Source organism: Neoarius graeffei, chromosome 28 (genome assembly GCF_027579695.1).
Source record: "Neoarius graeffei isolate fNeoGra1 chromosome 28, fNeoGra1.pri, whole genome shotgun sequence".
Taxonomy (NCBI): Eukaryota; Metazoa; Chordata; class Actinopteri; order Siluriformes; family Ariidae; genus Neoarius; species Neoarius graeffei.
The window spans coordinates 37,880,334-37,902,448 of NC_083596.1; the positions used below are offsets into that span (position 1 = coordinate 37,880,334).

The 22,115-nt window shown below is 40.6% G+C and overlaps 1 protein-coding gene across 4 annotated transcripts in view; it reads right to left on the minus strand.

Moving 5' to 3' along the window:
• dab2ipb (DAB2 interacting protein b) overlaps positions 1 to 22,115 on the minus strand; it is a 302,663-nt gene that overhangs the window by 196,481 nt on the left and 84,067 nt on the right. For 2 of the 4 annotated variants that reach the window (XM_060912757.1, XM_060912760.1), the window contains exon 1: positions 177 to 487. The exons of the other annotated variants lie outside the window; for them this stretch is intronic. In XM_060912757.1, coding sequence (XP_060768740.1) covers positions 177 to 297 — 121 coding nt within the window. In that variant the 5' untranslated portion in view covers positions 298 to 487. Of the gene's footprint in view, positions 1 to 176; positions 488 to 22,115 lie in introns of those variants that run through there. 4 annotated transcript variants of the gene reach the window in all.

Genomic DNA, 22,115 nt, shown 5'->3' on the forward strand with positions numbered 1-22,115 from the left:
GAAAGGGATAGGGTTGGCAGCATACATGAGTAATCTGAACCCTGGTAGACTTGCTCCGCTCCAGTAGAAGCAAGTAGGCATGATTCAGAAATATTAGTAACCTAATATATGTTACAAATTGTTAAAAAAAAAAAAGTTGTCAGAGAACATTATGAAAGCATCAGAAGCACTTTTACCCTTATTTGCAGATCTGGTCCTGCTCCTGGAGCGACTGCGTTGCCTCTGGAGTCGGGTTCGACCTAGCAGCCTGTAGTAGTAGCTGGGTCTCCCAGAACCTTTCCTAGTTATTCCTGACATTCTCCCCACACACACTCACATGCAAGGACACATCAACTCCTTGAGTCCAAACCCAAGCATGCACTGAAGCCTTCTCACTTTCTGCTCTGAGTAAAACTCGTGTCCAAAACCTCAGATCAGATCCATAGAAAAGAAGTCTAACTGGAGGAGCAAAAGTTGTTCAAGTCTCCCCAGTCACACTCTCCCTCCACACAGTTTGTAATCTGTGTGAGCTCCGGAGGTGGGGATATGCCATGGAGTGCACAGATAGAACAAGACAAAGTTTTGGGCTTGTGGGAAAACCTGGACTGGATTTCCAGAGGGTGGAGAAGGAAGGAGTTCAACAATGCAAATGAATCAATTAGGATTAATGTTCGTATAGATTTTAAGAGATGACTGACAAATTAAAGTGACGGAAGCCATGGACTAATGGTTAGAGAGGCAGCTTTGGGACCAAAAGGTTGCCGGTTCAAGTCTCTGGACTAGCAGGAATGGTTGAAGTGTCCTTGAGCAAGGCACCTAACCCCCAACTGCTCCACAGGCTGCTCTGGGTATGTTGTGTGTCACTCTGGATAAGAGCGTCTGCTAAATGCCATTAACGTCATGTAATTTAAAGTTAAAACCAACACCATGCACCTTCTGATTCTCTGGAGCAACGGACATCATTCTTCCAAAAGAATGCAGTGTTATGATGGTAGTCTAAAAAAATCACTCATTAGTGTTCACCAGTGTGGAAAAGACCGTGAAAGCTACAACATGTGTATATATATTTCTACAGAAATGCTGTAGACCAAAAATTGCTTAAAAATAATGAAAATGTTTCAACATTTAAAAAAAAAATGCTGTAAGCAGTAAGCCATAATAAATAAAACAAAGTCAATATTTGGTGTGTGATGACCCTTTGCTTTAAAAAAACAACAGTAGTCTCAGGTACAGTGAGTGCAGTTTTATGCGGAAATGAGCTGTAGGTTTTACTGAGCATCTTACAGAACCAGCCGCAGTTCTTCTGGACACTTTGACTGTCATACTCGCTTCTTAATGTTGCACCAAAACCCAGCAGCCTTCATTATGTTTTGTTTTTTTAATCTGAAAAGTGGTCTCTTGTGTAATACAGCATGCTGCTCAGGTACAAACTTTTCTTCTGTAACATTGAATTTTGTGCTGGAAAAATAACGAACGTTTGGACTCAAATGTTTTTGTACCGACTTGATAATGTAGAAGTCATAAAATAGAAATCTATAACAAAGTTTGTAGGAAAAAAAATAGGGTGCCTAAGACTTTTGCACAGTACTGTGTGTGTATATGTGTATATGAGTGATTCCACGCTTATGGGTACTGAAATGGGGACATGAACTTATTTTTAAAAATTCACCTAAAACCATTTCTTTTTTTACCATCAGGTCACAAAACATGTAATCTTTAATGAATGATATGTTAAAAGATAACTTTAATTTTCTGAGATGTAATAAAAACATATTTATATGCCAAAGTCAGAACGTAACAGAAGTGTTGTGGACATATATATTCTCAATTTTAACAATGTAGAATTACTTTTTGAAACATAGGAAGGTGATGTTTTAGCAAATATAATTAATAAACATGTGTAGTAGAATAAACATACACATTCTTTCAATAAGATTAACATGGTATATAGCTAGATTGCAATTAATTTGTAACAGACGCGAGATGGACAATCGTAACAGAAGTAATGTAACAGACATCATTTTGGAACTCATAGGCTTGACTTTGGCATATAAATATGTTTTTATTACATCTCAGAAAATTAAAAAAAAAGTCCATGTCCCCATTTCAATACCCATAAGCGTGGAATCACTCATATATATATATATATATATATATATATATATATATATATATATATATATATATATATATATTACTGTATATTACACGACCATCCACAACATCTGGAGTCAGTAGCTCACATTATGAACAGTTGTCCATTATATAAAGGACTGTATACTGCCAGACATGACAGACTGGTGGACCTCATTGCCGCCCAGATTCCCCGTACTCCACAGGAACAGATCTACAAACACACTTCTGTAAAGCCACATTGGTTCAATTCATCTACAAACCCTTTCTCAGGAATAGCAAACACACCGGATATCATTTGCTTGTCACATGACAATAAAACACTTAGACTCTTTGAAGTAGCTTGTGCTTTTGACCTTTTCATGGAGGAATCTTCATCTCATCTCATCTCATCATCTCTAGCCGCTTTATCCTGTTCTACAGGGTCACAGGCGAGCTGGAGCCTATCCCAGCTGACTACGGGCGAAAGGCAGGGTACACCCTGGACAAGTCGCCAGGTCATCACAGGGCTGACACATAGACACAGACAACCATTCACACTCACATTCACACCTACGGTCAATTTAGAGTCACCAGTTAACCTAACCTGCATGTCTTTGGACTGTGGGGGAAACCGGAGCACCCGGAGGAAACCCACGCGGAGAACATGCAAACTCTGCACAGAAAGGCCCTCGCCGGCCACGGGGCTCGAACCCGGACCTTCTTGCTGTGAGGCGACAGCGCTAACCACTACACCACCGTGCCGCCTGGAGGAATCCTACTGTACAAAAAAACTAAAATACCAACCTCTAGTATCTGTTATTGAGAGCTGTGGTTACAAATGCTTGCTCATTGTGCTTGTCTTTGGGAGTCTAGGCCATGTACATAGGCTGGTGGTCAGTGGACTTAACATCAGTGGATTAAGTAAAAGAAGTGCCAGATAGCTAGCTAAATACTGCTCTATATCAATAGTTATACGTAGGGAGCATGTTCATCTGGAAGAGAAGATGCTTCCTGTATCCCTGAGACTGCATTGCCATAACAGGATGTTTTTGGTCCTGATAGTGTTTGGATTATTCACTATATTTGGTTCCTATTGATATTAACTTGTAATTGTGGAATCAAATAAAGTATATATATATATATATATATATATATATATATATATATATATATACTGTGTGTGTGTATGTATGTGTATTATATATATATATATATATATATATATATATATATATATATATATATATATATGTATATATATATATATATATATATACACACACACACATACATACATACACACACACACACACACACACACACACACACACACACACACACACACACACGTATTTTTCCCAGAAAAAAAATTAAAGCCCTAAATTCTGGCATGGTAATACACAGACAATTAAGCTCCAATGGTGCGAAGCAAAACTAGGGGGGTCCGGGGGCATGCCCCCCCAGAAAATATTTTGAAAATAGATGCTCTCAGGTGCATTTTCAGGGTCTCTGAGAGATTTTAGATCCATGATTATAGGATAGATTTTACCAGTGTTTCAATGATTTCTGACCTAAATAGTATTAATGTAAACACATTTGAAATTTCACCTTAAAGTTCAGCATGCAAGTTAAACTGTTTTGTTATAGATTACTTAAGTATATGATAGATTGAAAATCTACAGGGATCCCTTAATTACCTATGATCAAGTAGCGTTGTAACAAAAATGTGCATGAAAATATGAACAGTGGTTTGCTCCATTTTACGCAATCCAATGAAGAGAATCGATCATCATGACCTCCTGTTGATCACAAAGGGATCTGAACCTCAGAACTGCCACTTTAAAATAAGTTGCTGTATTTCTATAACTGTAATGATTTAGAATGTTTCTGATGCAATTACCATAATACATGTATAACCAAGATACACTGGAAAGAAAAGTAAGGCAACTGCATATTATAAAGTTTAAATTTTGGCACTTTATTAAATGGACTAGATTAAGATTAAAGCATATTTAAAGGAAAAGAAAACTTCATTCATACATTTAAGTTTGCAGAAAGATTATGTGGTTATAAACACATTCATGAAGAGAATTTGTTAATAAGTGTCAAATGTAGCATAATTTCGAATAATAATGATAAGCATATTTGGCAGTGTGATGTCACTGTGAGCCTTTAACGAAAGAATAATCCGGAGCCTTCTTTTGTTAAATGGATCCCAGTGACCTCACACTGCCAAAAATGCTTATGGTTATTATTTGAAATTATGCTATATTTGACACATTTGGACAACTTCACTCCGTGAGAGTGTTTATAAGTACATAATCTTTCTGCAAACCCAAACTAATGAATTAAGTTTTCTACTCCTTTAAAGCAGATTAATTCTCCTTGGCTTTTGCTTGGCCCAATCTTCGGCAACGCTCTCATAGTCCATCTCGCTGTCATCCATGCTGATGTGGATCAAATTGTCCAGCGAGTCTTCACCTAGCTTATTAAACTCAGTCGGCTTTGTCCATCTGGTGGGGAACAACATCAGCAGCCAATGAAATCGCTTATAATGAATCGGAAAATTCTGGGATGTCTGACGTTTTCTTTTGATAGTTTTATTGGACAGTTTGAACACGTGATCTTGACATATTACAGTTTACAGATTACAGTTTGTTTACATCACACCACGCGGACATATTACTTTGATAGAATCAACACAAACATTGGGAAAAAAGACGGCTTGTTTAACACAAATATCAATCAATATGTAAATGGATCTGTTATTTGCTCTCCTATGTATCTAGTTACTTGTGGGTGGGAAATTTAACGTATCTGTGTAAATCTAAGCGTATCGGATTTTAACTAAAGCGACTAAGCGTATCGGCAGGCAGAGCAAGCATATCGGGCCTGATACGCTAAAACGCTTTGGGGAAAACCATTATATATATATATATATATATATATATATATATACACACACACACACACACACACGGTGTTTCAAAAAATTGATATAATTTCACAATCTAATAATTTTGCCAATTTTCGTTCAACTGACCCCAAATTTTAACAGCATATGTGGAAACAGGTCAAAATTTTATGCATGATGGTTTTTGTTTTTATCTTTTTAAGTACCGAAATGGGCGGCACGGTGGTGTAGTGGTTAGCGCTGTCGCCTCACAGCAAGAAGGTCCTGGGTTCGAGCCCCGGGGCCGGCGAGGGCCTTTCTGTGCAGAGTTTGCATGTTCTCCCCGTGTCCGCGTGGGTTTCCTCCGGGTGCTCCGGTTTCCCCCACAGTCCAAAGACATGCAGGTTAGGTTAACTGGTGACTCTAAATTGACCGTAGGTGTGAATGTGAGTGTGAATGGTTGTCTGTGTCTATGTGTCAGCCCTGTGATGACCTGGCGACTTGTCCAGGGTGTACCCCGCCTTTCGCCCGTAGTCAGCTGGGATAGGCTCCAGCTTGCCTGCAACCCTGTAGAAGGATAAAGCGGCTAGAGATAATGAGATGAGATGAGATGAGAAGTACCGAAATGCCATTCACTGGAAAAGAAAAGGCGTTTTGTGTGTTAGAGTACGGTCGAACACAGTCGAACAAGACTGTGCAGCGTGCATTTGTGAGAGAATTCTCTAAATATGCACCAACTGCAGTGCAGATTTGGACATAGCACCAAATGTTCAAAGAGTAAGGCTGTCTGTGTGTGCAGGGCAAAAGGATCTGAACGACCACCAGCATCGGAAGAGACGGTCGAGTGAGCGGATTCGCGAATATTGAAAATTTGTGAAATCGTTCATGGAATCCACATACCTTAGAATTTCACATTCAAATTTTGAGGGATAAATCTTATCTCGCTCAACATTAAGCCTGTTCAGTTTCATTTGCCTAGACTATGTAGTTTCTGGGATATTTGCATCTCAAATAATATCAAATTTTCAGCCATTCAGTGATCTGTCATGCCCTGTCAATGCAGGGGGGCGGAGTCATCCAGGAAGGTCACTCCCATAAAGGTAGAAAAGTTTCCTCCTATGGTGATGAGTTAATGGTTTACAGTCTCCCACTCCTCGAAGAGGATAAGTGGGCCCAAACCATGCTGGCAGAATTCCATTATAGTATTAAAAAAATATATATATTTTTTTTCTGGGTGGCACAGTGGTATAATGGTTAGCGCTGTCACCTCACAGCAAGAAGGTCCGGGTTCGAGCCCCGTGGCCGGCGAGGGCCTTTCTGTGCAGAGTTTGCATGTTGTCCGCGTGGGTTTCCTCCGGGTGCTCCGGTTTCCCCAACAGTCCAAAGACATGCAGGTTAGGTTAACTGGTGACTCTAAATTGAGCGTAGGTGTGAATGTGAGTGTGAATGGTTGTCTGTGTCTATGTGTCAGCCCTGTGATGACCTGGCGACTTGTCCAGGGTGTACCCCGCCTTTCGCCCGTAGTCAGCTGGGATAGGCTCCAGCTTGCCTGCGACCCTGTAGAACAGGATAAAGCGGCTAGAGATAATGAGATGAGATTTTTTCCCTATTTGTCACATTTAAATCACTGCTAGTGATTTTAATATCAAATCTTTCATTTCCAAGGTGCGAAAAAGTGTTGATTCATTTTTACCATTCCTTAATTACTATTTTTAGCGAATTATTTTCAAGAAAGAGGGGGAAAAAAAGACAGGCTGGTTATAACTGCTATAACACAAGTGATAATTTGTTTCGCAGGGGAATAAGGAGTGTAAACCACTTTAACATGTGCCATTATAGGAAAACAATCACCTCCAGGGTGGTGTCAGTAACTCTGCTTTGTCTCGAGCCTCAATACATCACCTCATAGGTGATGATTTTCCTAGAGCAGCACACCCCTGAGTGTTTTATTCCGTAATCGATGAAGGTTCTATTAATGCAGCCCTTGTTACCACTACATGTCTTATCATTTATAGTGGTGCTTCCATCAAAAAGCACAAAGATTTTTTTTTAAATATTAGATTTAGAAATCTAAAAAAAAGACAAATTAGTATTAGCTGTTTACAACCGATTAAATAAAATAAAATGATTCTTTGTAGAGGGCTCAATCTCAGCACAACATTCCTGCTCAGGTGTGAATGGATTCCAGCCCAGGGTTTGTGTGTGTGTGTGTGTGTGTGTGTGTGTGTGTGTGTATAAGAGGCCCTGACAAGCTTCTCCAGGTCTGGCTGCCTTTAGCCAATCAGGAGCAAGCTGTGGGTGTGGGTCAAGCAGCTGGAGTACTGCTGAGCGGATGGACACAAAGACACATAAATGTGAGCATGTATACACACACACCGACTCAAACGCTCGTCCACAAACATACAGTATGCCCATTTACAGATTTTAAAAAGAAGAACTAGATCCAGGAAGAAAAAGAGAGTGTCGACAGATTATAAATAAGGTCAAAAGGACAAAACTTGAATGTTTCCAATGCTGTGGACACAAAACAACACACACCTCCACACCTGTTGCAGTGTGTATGGATAATTAACAGTATGGAATCCACGATCTGGTTAACATTCCAAAAGGTTCTTCAGTTAAACACAACTCGCCCCTTAGACACACACACACACATAAACACACACACCATAAACCACTCAAATGCATAATTCTACCCGAGTATTTAGTTTCTCTGCTTCGTTGTGTGACTCTTTGTTTGATAGCCCTTATCTCTCCCTGTGGACCCGTACACACAGACACACACACACGCACAGAAAACACACACACACAGTTGCACTGTTCACAGCAGAAGCTCTTGAGGTCCACTCTTGTTTTGGGTCACGTTCAGGGGGCCTACTCGTTTCCTGTTCTCAAGACTTTCCTTGCACTCAGACACTCTGGGGCCTGACCTCATCAAAACAGCTTGTGTGAATAAGTGTGTGTGTGTGTGTGTGTGTGTGTGTGTGTGTGTGTGTGTGTGTGTGTAACAATATATCCTAGATGTTTTCAGAAGAGCATTTGCCTTGCCTATTCTAACTTCAGCTGATATGCGACGCATAGATAAAGACAGCATGCCAAGTTAACACACCATACAGGAAGTAGCTGGATAACAGCGTGTTTGTGTGTTGGAGGTCTGGGTAAACCTCCACATGTCGCCTGTGAGGGATTTCTGGCAAACAGCCAAAGGAAAAAAAAATGATAAGAAAGTTATAATAATATACATCAGAATATTTAGTGTTGTTTAAGAAAATTTAAATCTATACGGTAATGTCTCCTAACCAATGTGGAAATGTTTACTGAATATCAGGCTTGTCGTACTCGAGTCCGACTCATGCCCAAATTTTAAAGGACTTGTGATTTGACTTGGACTTGAGCACTGATGACTCGGACTTGCGCGTTAACTGCATTCGGACTCGTAAATTGGAGACGAGGACTTGGATTTTGTCTTTATTTTTTTGTATCACGCCATAATAATTTGGCATAAGATGTTTATATCTACATTAATTTTTATTCTAATGTCGTGCAAGAGAATGCACATTCACCTGTTCATACGTCACGTTCAGGAACAAACTAACGTTACCGGCGCTAAAATGCCTGGAGAGAAGCCCCTAGGATTGTCCGCTTTGCTTATACGGACTTCTCGTGCAGTGAGAATAAATGCACTGCTATGTGTTCCATATGTAGAAGAGCTATCGAGGAGACGACGGGGACGACCTCGAACTTCAATCGTCATTTGGTAAGACTCCACCCAGAGAAAGAAGTGACACGCTATGTTCATTGCTCTGTTGATAGTGGGTGGGGCTTGCTTGCTGAGCGATGAACTAGCTAGTGTTAACCCTCTGTCATGTTATTTGCCCTGTTGATTGTGGGCGGGGCTTGTTGAGCGATGAACAAGCTTTTTATCTGTAGCCTATTAACTAAAATGGGGCAGTCAAGCAGGAACATTAGTCCAACACGGTATCAGAGACACTTTCACATAAAGGCAGCAACAAGTCGAAATTTTCTTTAATGACTTGGACTTGAACACTGGCGACTCGAGACTGGACTCGGACTCGAGGTTTAGTGGGTGTTTTTTAAAAAACAAAAACAAAATGTGTTTTATATTTTAGATTCTTCAAAGTCGCTACCGTTTACCTTGATGCTTTGTACACTGTAGTGGAAACTTCTAATAAACACTTCAGAACGCTTAGCAGTTGTCTTTTCAGTTATTTATTATAATTACAGTAGATCTTATAAAACAAGAGATATAAAACAGGAAATGAAAAGAAGACACCACCTCAGGTAATGCCGAGAGCGTGCACTCTGAGTTGTGTCTTAGTGGCTGTTATCTATTATACTCTAAAGGCATTCGCTTACTGCTCGCGTCTGCACATGATTGGCTCGAGGCTTGCCCTTGAAGCTAAACATCGGTTCTTTGTTAGAGCATGCACCTGGTGTGCTCCGAGATGCGCAGTGGATGTGTGGTTAGGCATAATATAACATGAAACATAAACAAGGCAGCCTGCTTATCACCAGCCGTTGAGCCAAGGACACAGGAACACAGAGAATAGGAATGTTCATCTACTAAATTTCCTTCACAACACTATTGGCGTCATCTTAACCAGCTTCATGAGGTAGTCACCTGGAATGCTTTTCAATTAACAGTTGTGCCTTGTCAAATGCTAATTAGTGGACGGGTTTCTTGCCTTCTTAATGTGTTTGAGATCAAACAGGAAATAGTAAATAATAAAAGTACAGTAAATAGCCCTATTCGACAGCTGTACTAATCCATATTATGTCAAGAACAGCTCAGCTAAGTAAAGAGAAACGACATACATTGAGCAGATGCTCTTGTCCACAGCAGCCTGGGGAGCAGTTGGAGGTTTGGTACCTTGCTCAAGGGCACTTCAGCCATTCCTACTGATCCAGGGAATCAAACCAGCAACCTTTTGGCTCCAAAGCTGCTTCTCTAACCATTAGGCCACGGCTTCCACCATTACGTTAAAACATGAAGTGACTTTTAATTAATAAAAATAAAGAAAAAAACATTGAATTAGAAGGCGTGTCCAAACTTTTGATTGGTACTGTATTTATTTTCTTATGTAAAAGGAGCATAAATTAGCCCTTACATGAAAACTACCATTAACACGATATTGCTTTCTCTCTCTCTTTTTTCCAAGCTGTGAAAAGTAGAATTGCTGGGCAAGTACTGATGAGTAGTGTTGCCATGGTAATACCGGCAATATGGACAGCAGTGGTCATGGTTACATGCCATACCAAAACAGGCATAAGTCTGATCAATTCAGTTTGTAAACAGTCTCAGTGCCGGCTGTCAAATCATTACTGCGAAGATTACAGCGTGAAACAGTTGTAATGTTTGAACGTTAATAACAAGTCAGAAATATAGCCAGCGGAACAAAGACACTGTCAACGATGAGGCTGTAACTGACATTCAGAATAGAAAGAGAGACATGTGGAAGATGCTAATGATCGAGGTGAGGACTAACGAATCATATAGCTGCTGATTTTAGACCATTAGTCAAAAGGTGTTTTTCAATGCAACAAGAGCTGAATCTTTAAAAGCAGGGTTCACTTTAAAAAAAAAAGTTTACAAAAGGAGAAACATCCACTCACTGGCCACTTTATTAGGAACTCCCCCACACCTGCTGTTTTATGCCGTTATCTAATCAGCCGATCCCTTGGCAGCAGCACAATGCATCAAATCATGCAAATCAAGAGCTTCAGTTAATGTTCACTAAAAATATCAAAATGGGAAAAATTGTGATCTCAAAGTGTGACTTTCTTTCTTTCTTTCTTTCTTTCTTTCTTTCTTTCTTTCTTTCTTTCTTTCTTTCACTATAGCATGGGTGTTGGTTTGAGCCAGATGGACTGGTTTGAATATTTCAGAAACGGCTGATCTCCTGGGGTTTTCACACACAACAGTCTCTAGAGTTTACAGAGAATGGTGCGAAAAACAAAAAACACTGAGTGAGTGAGTGAGTGAGTGAGTGAGCGACAGTCCTGTGGGTGGAAACAAACGCCTTGTTGATAAGAGAGGTCAGAGGAAAATGGCCAGATTGGTTCGAGCTGCCAGGAAGGATATAGTAACTCATAGCAACTCTTTACAACCGTGGTGAGCAGAAAAGCATCTCAGCATGCAACTCCCACCAGCCAAGAACAGGAATCTTAGACTCAAGAACAAGTTCCTATTAAAGTGGCCGGTAAGTATACTGTATTTCAGTTCAAGTTCTCTCATCTCATCTCATTATCTCTAGCCGCTTTATCCTTCTACAGGGTCGCAGGCAAGCTGGAGCCTATCCCAGCTGACTACAGGCGAAAGGCGGGGTACACCCTGGACAAGTCGCCAGGACATCACAGGGCTGTCACATAGACACAGACAACCATTCACACTCACATTCACACCTACGGTCAATTTAGAGTCACCAGTTAACCTAACCTGCATGTCTTTGGACTGTGGGGGAAACCGGAGCACCCGGAGGAAACCCACACAGACACGGGGAGAACATGCAAACTCCGCACAGAAAGGCCCTCGCCGGCCACGGGGCTCGAACCCAGGACCTTCTTGCTGTGAGGCGACAGCGCTAACCACTACACCACCGTGCCGCCCCTCAGTTCAAGTTTTTAAACTATATATGGTAGAAAGTGTCAAACGTTTTCCACGAGGAAGGTTTTTTTCCAAGCTGAAATAATATGAACTGACAACATTAATTAACCTTTCTCTGAAACTGACCCCACACCTCATGGGTTAAGGGGCGGAGCTTATTTCTGGCTCAGAAAAACAAAGAATCCATGACAAGTACAATCTATGACATTCATTGCATTGTTAGGATTTGGAATGTACCTTTGAAATCAAATTATTATTCCTTGCTAAATCTTGACTTATTAAAGCGTTACGATAAAAGAACTAGCTAATCATCCTATATATCCTGAATTAGCTCGGTATCATAGCTAATAATATGTATGTAGCATTGCTTTAAAATGTTTAGGTTTGGGTGAAAAAAAATGACATAGGAACATTTCGGTTTCTAGTTTGCCAACTGCTGTAGGTAAACATTCTTCACTACAATGAGTTCGTAGACAGGAATTATTCCTGATCTTAAAGCAAAATCATTCATTATATTCGGATAAATAAGATAAGCTTTCTCCAAGCTGTTTTAACTTACGAACATGGCTCAAAGATCATGATTAAATGGTAAAGTGAGCATTACAGTAAACAGTCTCTGTCTCTCCCCCAGTTAAGGCGATCTTAGCTTTCCGACAGCATCTTGCATCTAATATCGGAATACGGAAACTCTTAAACACGGAAAATTCATGGAGTCCATGGAAACTGACTTTCTGATGTGCTACTTGAACAACACAGCAACTTTAACTCATATTCCTGAGGAAATGTTTGAGCCTTCTGGTGAGATTGATGCTATTCTAATAGTTGAGATGAAATGTTCGGAAAGATATGCTAATTTAAATGTCAAATGGCATTAAACCTTGCTTTTGGAGAAAAAAAAGCTCAATACATTCATTTGAGATATTATTCAAATATATTGAAACACAAAGCAACATTAAAAGTTGTTTTTTTTTTGCCAAGAGTGATAATGCACATGCATAAACACACACAAACAACTGCACACTTGAATGCAAATGCAAATATGGTGTGATGTGTTCATGCCAGGGGTGAAAATGCTATTATTGACAAGGCAATAAAGAGCCAGATGATACTTTCTTAGCCACTTGTTTTGTATCTTTAAGCATCCGTGTTTAAAAGAAAGAAAGAAAGAAAGAAAGAAAGAAAGAAAGAAAGAAAGAAAGAAAGAAAGAAAGAAAGAAGTCACTCGCTACAGAATTTAAACACGTAGCAACAAATGCTTTAAACCAATTTTATATTTGGTGAAGTTTGATTCTTTAGTTTTGTACAAGTAAAACTATATAGTGTCTTGCAAAAGTATTCATCCCCTTGGTGTTTGTCCTGCTTTGTCGCATTACAACCTGGAATTAAAATGGATTTTTGGAAGGTTAGCACCATTTCATTTACACAACATGCATACCACTTTAAAGGTGCAACTTGTTGTTTTATTGTGACACAAACAATAATTAAGATAAAAAAAAAAAAACAGAAATCTGGAGTGAGCATAAGTATTCACCCCCTTTCATATGAAACCCCTAAATAAGAGCTGGTCCAACCAATTCACTTCATGAGTCACATAATTAGTTGTTTAAGAGCCACCTGTGTGCAATCAAAGTGTCACATGATCTGTCACATGATGTCTGTATAAATCAGCCTGTTCTGGAAGGACCCTGACTCTGCAACACTACTAAGCAAGCAACATGAAAACCAAGGAGCCTCCAAACAGGTCAGAGACAAAGTTGTGGAGAAGTATAGATCAGGGTTGGGTTATAAAAAATATCCCAAACTTTGAATATCCCAGGGAGCACCATTAAATCCATTATAGCAAAATGGAAAGAATATGGCACCACTACAAACCTGACAAGAGAAGGCCGCTCACCAAAACTCACAGACCGGGCAAGGAGGGCATTAATCAGAGATGCAACAAAGACACCAAAGATAACACTGAAGGAGCTGCAAAGATCCACAGCGGAGATGGGAGTATCTGTCCATAGGACCACTTTAAGCTGTATACTCCACAGAGCGGGGCTTTATGGAAGAGTGGCCAGGAAAAAGCCATTGCTGAAGAAAACCCATTTGCAGTTTGCCCAACAGCATGTGGCAGACTCCCCAAACACATGGAAGAACATTCTCTGGTCAAATGAGACAAATTTTGAACTTTTTGGACATCATGGGAAACGCCATGTGTGGCGCAAACCCGACACCCTGAGAACATGAAGCATGGTGGTGGCAGCATCATGCTGTGGGGATGTTTTTCATCTGCAGGGACAGGAAAGCTGGTCAGGACTGAAGGAAAGATGGATGGCACTGAATACAGGGCAATTCTGGAGGAAAACCTGTTTGAGTCGGCCAGAGGTTTAAGACTGGGACGAAGGTTCACGGTCCAGCAGAAAAATCACCCTAAACATACTGCTAAGGCTACACTGGAGTGGTTTAAAGGGAAACATTTAAATGTCTTGGAATGGCCTAATCAAAACCCAGGCCTCAATCCAATTGAGAATCTGTGTCATAACTTGAAGATTGCTGTTCACCAACACAACCCATCTAACTTGAAGGAGTTGGAGCAGTTTTGCCTTGAGGAATGGGCAAAAATCCCAGTGGCTAGATGTGCTAAGCTAATACAGACATACCCCAAGAGACTTGCAGCTGTAATTGTAGCAAAATGTGGCTCTACAAAGTATTGACTTTGAGGGGGGTGAATACCTACCGTATGCACACTCCAGATTTCTGTTATTTTTTTCATCTTAATTATTGTTTGCGTCACAATAAAAAACAATGTGCACCTTTAAAGTTGTAGGCATGCTGTATAAATCAAATGGTGCTCACCCTCCAAAAATCCATTTTAATTCCAGCTTGTAACACGACAAAACAGGACAAACACCAAGGGGGATGAATACTTTCGCAAGGCACTGTATAACGCCATAAAAGGCACAGGAGGCGGGGCCTACCCTATAATGTTACCACATTATCCAGACTCTTGTAGCACTTTTGTATTACAAATAATCCACTTTCACAAGTTGTGTTATACCTGCTGATATGCCAGAAACACTGTACTTTCAAACTTCGAAGGTGAAAGTCGCACAGCATTTAGGATTTATTCAGCTTTTCACATAATAATGTGGACCACAACTGCCCACACTTAGACAACAGGCCTCAGGGCTTGCCATGACGTTCTGAACCAACAATGTCATAACTGTTAAGAAAGTTGGATTAGCCTCACTAACCTCTTGTTTATTCCAACAAATTAATTATATTTGCAGCACAGCGAGTTATAGAGTTATAGTAAGACACACAACTCTGAAGATAATGAGACACAGCGTCAGGGTCATACCGCCCACTCCGTGTGTGTGTTTGAGAAAGAAGGACAGAAAAGGTGATGCGTAAGTGTAATGTGCAGTAGATGAACTTTGCAGATCTATTTTTCCATTTTTGATCTTTAACCTCTTTATTCTCGGAGTCCAGTGCTTATTCTGCTGCTGCCTTTGTTCACTCATTTAAATGTGTGCGCGCGTGTGTGTGTGTGTGTGTGTGTGTGTGTGCACGTGCGAGTGTGCGCGCGCGTGCACGCACGCGCACTAGTACTTGAGAGTTCTTTGTATTCCCACTTAATAAGCCACAAATGTCTGAATTGTGTTTCAATCGGGAGACTTTTCACATCTGACCCATCACCGCTGAGATCTAAACGATCTAATTTTCTGAATAATGAGAGTTAAAAAAGAAAGAAAAAAGGCTGGGAAAAGAATCAATACTCACACCTATCATCATTTATCCCTTTAATGATGGTGTTTCTTATCTGCACACCCACTTGAATGGTCCTTATATTAAAAAAGACGACACAGGGAGCAAGACAGCAGACGATTAATTATAAGATATTTGATAAGAGTTTTCAATAAAATATATTCCAACACGTACTGGCTGTTAGGCTTGGCCCAATTATTATGTTGTTATATCACAGCGCTGTTCTCTAGTCGCTCTGCTCAGAAGGTGTCGATTAGTTTTCTATAACTATCATCCTTGACGAATTGCTGTGGCATAAAAACAATATAACAGTACAGGATGTGCTGTTATTGTAAGATAATCAACTTCAGGGGGGTGTTACAGAAGCGCCACTATGCATCAGGCCACATCTCATCGCACTGTCGTTGATTGATTATTTTCCTTTATACAACAGTTAGCTCCTTAAATAAGAGCTAGGCATGTAACGATATATCGTGCAACAATAAATCACGATACAAATTTATGACAATTCAAATTGATGAAATAAAAAATGGGCCACACAGTGGTGTAGTGGTTAGCACTGTCGCTTCACAGCAAGAAGGTCCTGGGTTCGAGCCCAGTGGCCGATGAGGGCCTTTCTGTGTGGAGTTTGCATGTTTTCCCCATGTCCGCATGGGTTCCCCGATAGCAGAGGGTCGTTGAAACGACGTAGAGTTTTGGTCAGAATGGTCGGTTTCCGTCGTACGTCAGAAAATCAACGTTGAAACGGCGCCGTGAAACGTCGATTTCTCCGCCGTCTGAGAGGATCGATTTATCACCGTTGAATCAACGTGGGTAAAGGTTGATCTGTCGACCGTCAGAGAAGGTTGAATATACGACGTTGAACCATCGTCACTTTTGCCGGCCAGTTTTCAACATTGGTAGGATGAGCAACTGGCCCGTAGCCAGGGGGGATCGGAGGGTTCGTTCGATCCCCCCCCCGCGACACCGCGCCCCGGACACACACGCCTCAAGATTACTCAAGATTTATTCATTTGTTCATGTCCGATGAATATACATTGATTCACATTTAAATTTACAATATCAAATCCAGACTAATCAAAAAAGAAAACTAGACTAAGTGAGGACGAGTTAGAAAAACGGGTTCATTTCTCCTATGTTTATGTTTACACGTTTTGTTCAGACTGCTTTACACCCCAATCCAGTCGGTGGCGGTAATGCCCCCATTAGACCCCTTTCACTGACGTCACCCGAAACCGGAAGTAAACAAACCCTGCGCCACATTGGAAGACCAACAAACTCGTGATTTGGGGGAAATAACGGCAGCGCGCGGTATGTGAACCCACGAGGCACTTGGTTCATCATAAACCTACAATGGTAAACTTTTGTGCTGTGTTAGGGTTCTAACAAAGCTGATGGGAAAGGTGAAAAGAAGTCTTTCTACAGAATACCAGCTGTGATTGAGACAACAAGCAAACCAAGGAGCTTTCTGCCAGGAGACAGAGAGAGGATTGAGCTGCTTTATGCAGAGCGGCTCTGAATACTTCAAGTCTATTTTGTTACTGGTAAGTCACTAGGCTAGAGTGTTGTAGAACATTTTTTTAAATGTTTACTGAATAAAAACATCCTTAATTTTATCAAATATTCTCTACTCTATATTTCATTTCTTTCTTTTGTTTTAATTTTCCTCCCTCCATCCCTCTTTGGATTTTAAATATAGTTTTTCCCCATGTCCAAATAATGAGGTAGGGTGGCATTTAGAAACCCATAGCCTACTGCTGACTTTCTTTATCAATGCTGCATCAAATTAATTTTGGTTATGTTTTTCTGTTTCCATGTACAGGTCTGCGCCGCAGGAGGAATAGGCCACAATTATAAATAAATCATAAAATGTTTCTAAGAACTTGTTCAAGTGTGTTCTGTTCCTTATAAATGTTAAAAGTTATGCCTCATTAGATAGCTTGACAAACATTAGGAGAGGTGCATTGTTGCATGCATTTTTATATCCTGTTGTACATTAAACAGGACGTAGCCTACGCACATTGATATAAATTAAGTTTCACTTTCATGGTTGAAGTATGCATGTGTGTGTTCATCCTAGGCAAGAGCCCCGATGCTTTATTGTTAGCTAGTTTAATTTAGCCTGTTTTGCTTAATTTGTAGCCTTCCTGTTGTACATAAAACAGGAAGTAAAGTTGGATGAATCATCGCCGAAAATTCAACTATAAATCGACCGAAATACGTAGTTGAATAAAGGGTGAAAGGGGGTCTATTCTCTGTCGACCACCAGCCACTTTTCAACGTCGTTTCAACGGAAACTCGTATGAGCAAAGCGGTGTTGAATCAACGTCGGTGATCGACGGTGATTCGACGGCGTATAGGTCGAAGAACATGCCGATGATTCCACGTCGAATCAACGACCCTCTGCTATCTGGGTTTCCTCTGGGTGCTCCGGTTTCCCCCACAGTCCAAAGACATGCAGGTTAGGCTAATTGGTGGCTCTAAATTGACCGTAGGCGTGAATGTGAGATTGAATGGTTGTTTGTCTCTATGTGTCAGCCCTGTGATGACCTGGCGACTTGTCCAGGGTGTACCCCGCCTTTCGCCCATAGTCAGCTTGGATAGGCTCCAGCTTGCCTGCGACCCTGCACAGGATAAGCGGCTACAGATAATGGATGGATGGATTATTATTATTGTCCACCCTCCTTCTCAGCATGCTGGGGCACAGCATGCTGGTTCGTTCGCCAGAGGTCAACCAGGCCTCTCAGACTTTTTGATCAGATCGGTATTCAGCTGAGGATTCGTCAAAGGATGCGTACCGTCCCGAGGAGTGCGATCTTCTGGATCTCTTTCGCACTCATCTTGCATGGGAGTTTGTCCAGCTGGTCTTGGAACCTGGTCTTGATAGTCCCCAGCATGCCTACTACTATTGGGGCCACTCGTGTCTTTGTGTTCCACATGCATTGCACCTTAATCTCCAGGTCTTTGTACTTGATGATCTTCTCGGCCTCCTTACTCAGTATGTTGTTGTCTTCTGGGATGGCCACGTCAATGAACACACATGTTTTGTTCTTTTTATCCTGGAACACAATTTCCTGCCTGTTGGCAGCTATGGTTCGGTCCGTGGACACCATCTTATCCCACATGACCACGCAGTCTCCATTGTCGATGACCGCATCTGGCTTATTTTGGCACAAACTGTCCGCCGCAGGAGCACCCAGTTGCTGACACAGTGCCCAGTGCACGTAGGTACCAAACCTGTTGTGTCACTTGAGGTACTCTTTTGGGGCCAGTACCTGGCATCGAGACACTATGTGGCTGACGGTCTCCTCGGCTTCACCACACAGATGGCACTTGCTGTTGACCTGCATGCCCATGACATATTTCTGGTGGTGACGGGTTATTATTATTATTATTATTATTATTATTATTATTATTATTAATAAGCTGCGTAATCTCTTAGTTTTTCTTAGCTGTAATGAATTATTTAGACAGCACAGGATGCAGTACAACAGCAGGAATACATGTGACTTCACTGTAGGTGAAAGTAACACAGCTCTAATGCTGCAGAAACACACAAAAAACCAGATCTGAAATTATAAAGAGCTGTTATGTGATTGTGTACAAATCGATTTAGCAAGAAATCAGAGCTCTCTTTTTACAGACTATGGAAAGATAAAGAAAGATCAGACTGTGGAAAGATAAAGAAAGACTGTGATTGTGTGTGACAATCATGGTCTCTAAAAAACTGTGTCAGGTTCTCGATGATGTAAAAAAACTTACCAGTCAATTTCCGTATGTGATAAAAGTGTATGAAGTGTACCTGAGACTGCTGATCCATATTTAAATGCAAAATGATCATGCCAAGTATTGACTTTAGTTTAGTTTAGTGCTGCCTACGCCTCTTTATAGTAGATTTGTATGTAGAAATGTAGATTCCGTCATATGTTCAGAGTGCATTATGGGAATACACACAAGTATCGCAGTCACTGATGCTACATCATCATACTCAAAATATTAACTCAGCTATCAGGAATTAATGTTAAAATGAGTTATATAGTTTGTACGAGTGAAAACTATACAGTGAGGCAGAGCAATTTTGCTACAAGTGAGACACGGAAATGGAGGTACTTTTGCCAGAAATGGAGGATGATCCAATGTTGCATGTCTGTGATTGGCGAAAGTATGTGAACCTTTGCTTTAGTGTTTTTTATTTAAGTGGAATCAACACTTAAAAAAAGAAATAAATGTTTCATTGAACTTTGATAATGTAAATCAATTCCATCACCTTGGTTTGTAAGTATAGTTGTATATTCAGTAGTTTGACGGGTTTAAGTTAATATTCAGATTTACGAATATTTTCTTAAAGATTACAGTGTCTTGCGAAAGTATTCATCCCCCTTGGTGTTTGTCCTGTTTTGTCGCATTACAAGCTGGAATTAAAATGGATTTTTGGGGGGTTAGCACCATTTGCTTTACACAACATGCCTACAACTTTAAAGGTGCAATTTTTTTTTTTAATATTGTGACACAAACAATAATTAAGATGAAAATACAGAAATCTGGAGTGTGCATAGGTATTCACCCCCAAAGTCAATACTTTGTAGAGCCACCTTTTGCTACAATTTCAGCTGCAAGTCTCTTGGGGTATGTCTCTATTAGCTTAGCACATCTAGTTACTGGGATTTTTGCCCATTCCTCAAGGCAAAACTGCTCCAACTCCTTCAAGTTAGATGGGTTGTGTTGGTGTACAGCAATCTTCAAATTATGCCACAGATTCTCAATTGGATTGAGGTCTGGGCTTTGATTAGGCCATTCCAAGACATTTAAATGTTTCCCTTTAAACCACTCCAGTGTAGCTTTAGCAGTATGTTTAGGGTCATTGTCCTGCTAGACTGTGAACCTTCGTCCCAGTCTCAAACCTCTGGCTGACTCAAACAGTTTTCCTCCAGAATTGCCCTGTATTTAGTGCCATCCATCTTTCCTTCAGTCCTGACCAGCTTTCCTGTCCCAGCAGATGCAAAACATCCCCACAGCATGATGCTGCCACCACCATACTTCACTGTAGAAATGGTGTTCTCAGGGTGTTGGGTTTGCGCCATACATGGCATTTCCCATGATGAGCAAAAAGTTCAATTTTAGTCTCATTTGACCAAAGAATCTTCTTCCATGTGTTTGGGGAGTCTGCCACATGCTGCTGGACGAACTCCAAACATGTTTTCTTAAGCAAGGACTTTTTTTTCTGGCCACTCTTCCATAAAGCCCCACTCTGTGGAGTATACAGCTTAAAGTGGTCCTATGGACAGATACTCCCATCTCCACTGTGGATCTTTGCAGCTCCTTTAGTGTTATATTTGGTGTCTTTGTTGCATCTCTGATTAATGCCCTCCTTGCCCGGTCTGTGAGTTTTGGTGGGCAGCCTTCTCTTGTCAGGTTTGTAGTGGTGCCATATTCTTTCCATTTTGCTATAATGGATTTAATGGTGCTCCCTGGGATATTCAAAGTTTGGGATTTTTTTTTTATAACCCAACCCTGATCTATACTTCTCCACAACTTTGTCTCTGACCTGTTTGGAGGCTCCTTGGTTTTCATGTTGCTTGCTTAGTAATGTAGCAGAGTCAGGGTCCTTCCAGAACAGGTTGATTTATACAGACATCATGTGACAGATCATGTGACACTTTGATTGCACACAGGTGGCTCTTAATCAACTAATTATGTGACTTATGAAGTGAATTGGTTGGACCAGCTCTTATTTAAGGGTTTCATACGAAAGGGGGTGAATACCTATGCACACTCCGGATTTCTGTATCTTAATTATTGTTTGTGTCACAATAAAACAACAATCTGCACCTTTAAAGTGGTAGGCGTGTTGTGTAAATCAAATGGTACTAACCCTCCAAAAATCCATTTTAATTCCAGCTTGTAATGAGACAAAACAGGACAAACACCAAGGGGGATGAATACTTTTGCAAGACACTGTATATCCAGATTTTTTTTTGTGTTCTTTTACTTTTTGCCATATAGTATATCTAGTGAAAAATGGGACCCAGGAAGAACACACTCCAAACAGTATGTAAATCTACAAAACATATACATACAAATCTACGCAATTACATCGAAACAGTGCATGTTTACAGCCTAATATGGACGTAAGTCACAAAGTCAGCTGCAGAAACATTTCTATAGGGGGAAAAAAGTTCGAAAATGTGATCGACGAGAAGAATGTGAGAAATAAAGACATGAAAGAGCGAGTGGTGAAGAGTTCAAAGAGAGAAATGAGGGTTGAAAGGTTGAACGAGTGGGAGAAGGAGAGGAAAAAGGACCGAACTTCATCTGTTCTCGCTCTTACAACGTAATGAAAAACAGCACTTGTAACCATGAAGCGCTCACACACACACACACACACACACACACGCACACACACACAGAAAGAACCACATGTACACCTACTTTCATCACACATACACTCCTTATATAATTAACAAGGATAGATAAGAGTTCATTCCTCCAGCAGTATTAATATCCTTCATCATGTTGCACTTATTCAGTACATAAAATATACATCCCTGTTTGTTGTGTGTGTGTGTGTGTGTGTGTGTGTGTGTGTGTGTGTGTGTGTGTGTGTGTGTGTGATGAATTGAATCCAGGGATGACAAGCCAGAGTTTTTTTTTTTTTTTTTTTTTTTGGGGGGGGGGGGGGAGGGGGGGGTTGCCATAATTTACCCACATACTCCAGCTTGCTTTTTTTTTTTTAAATTATTACTTCCACTT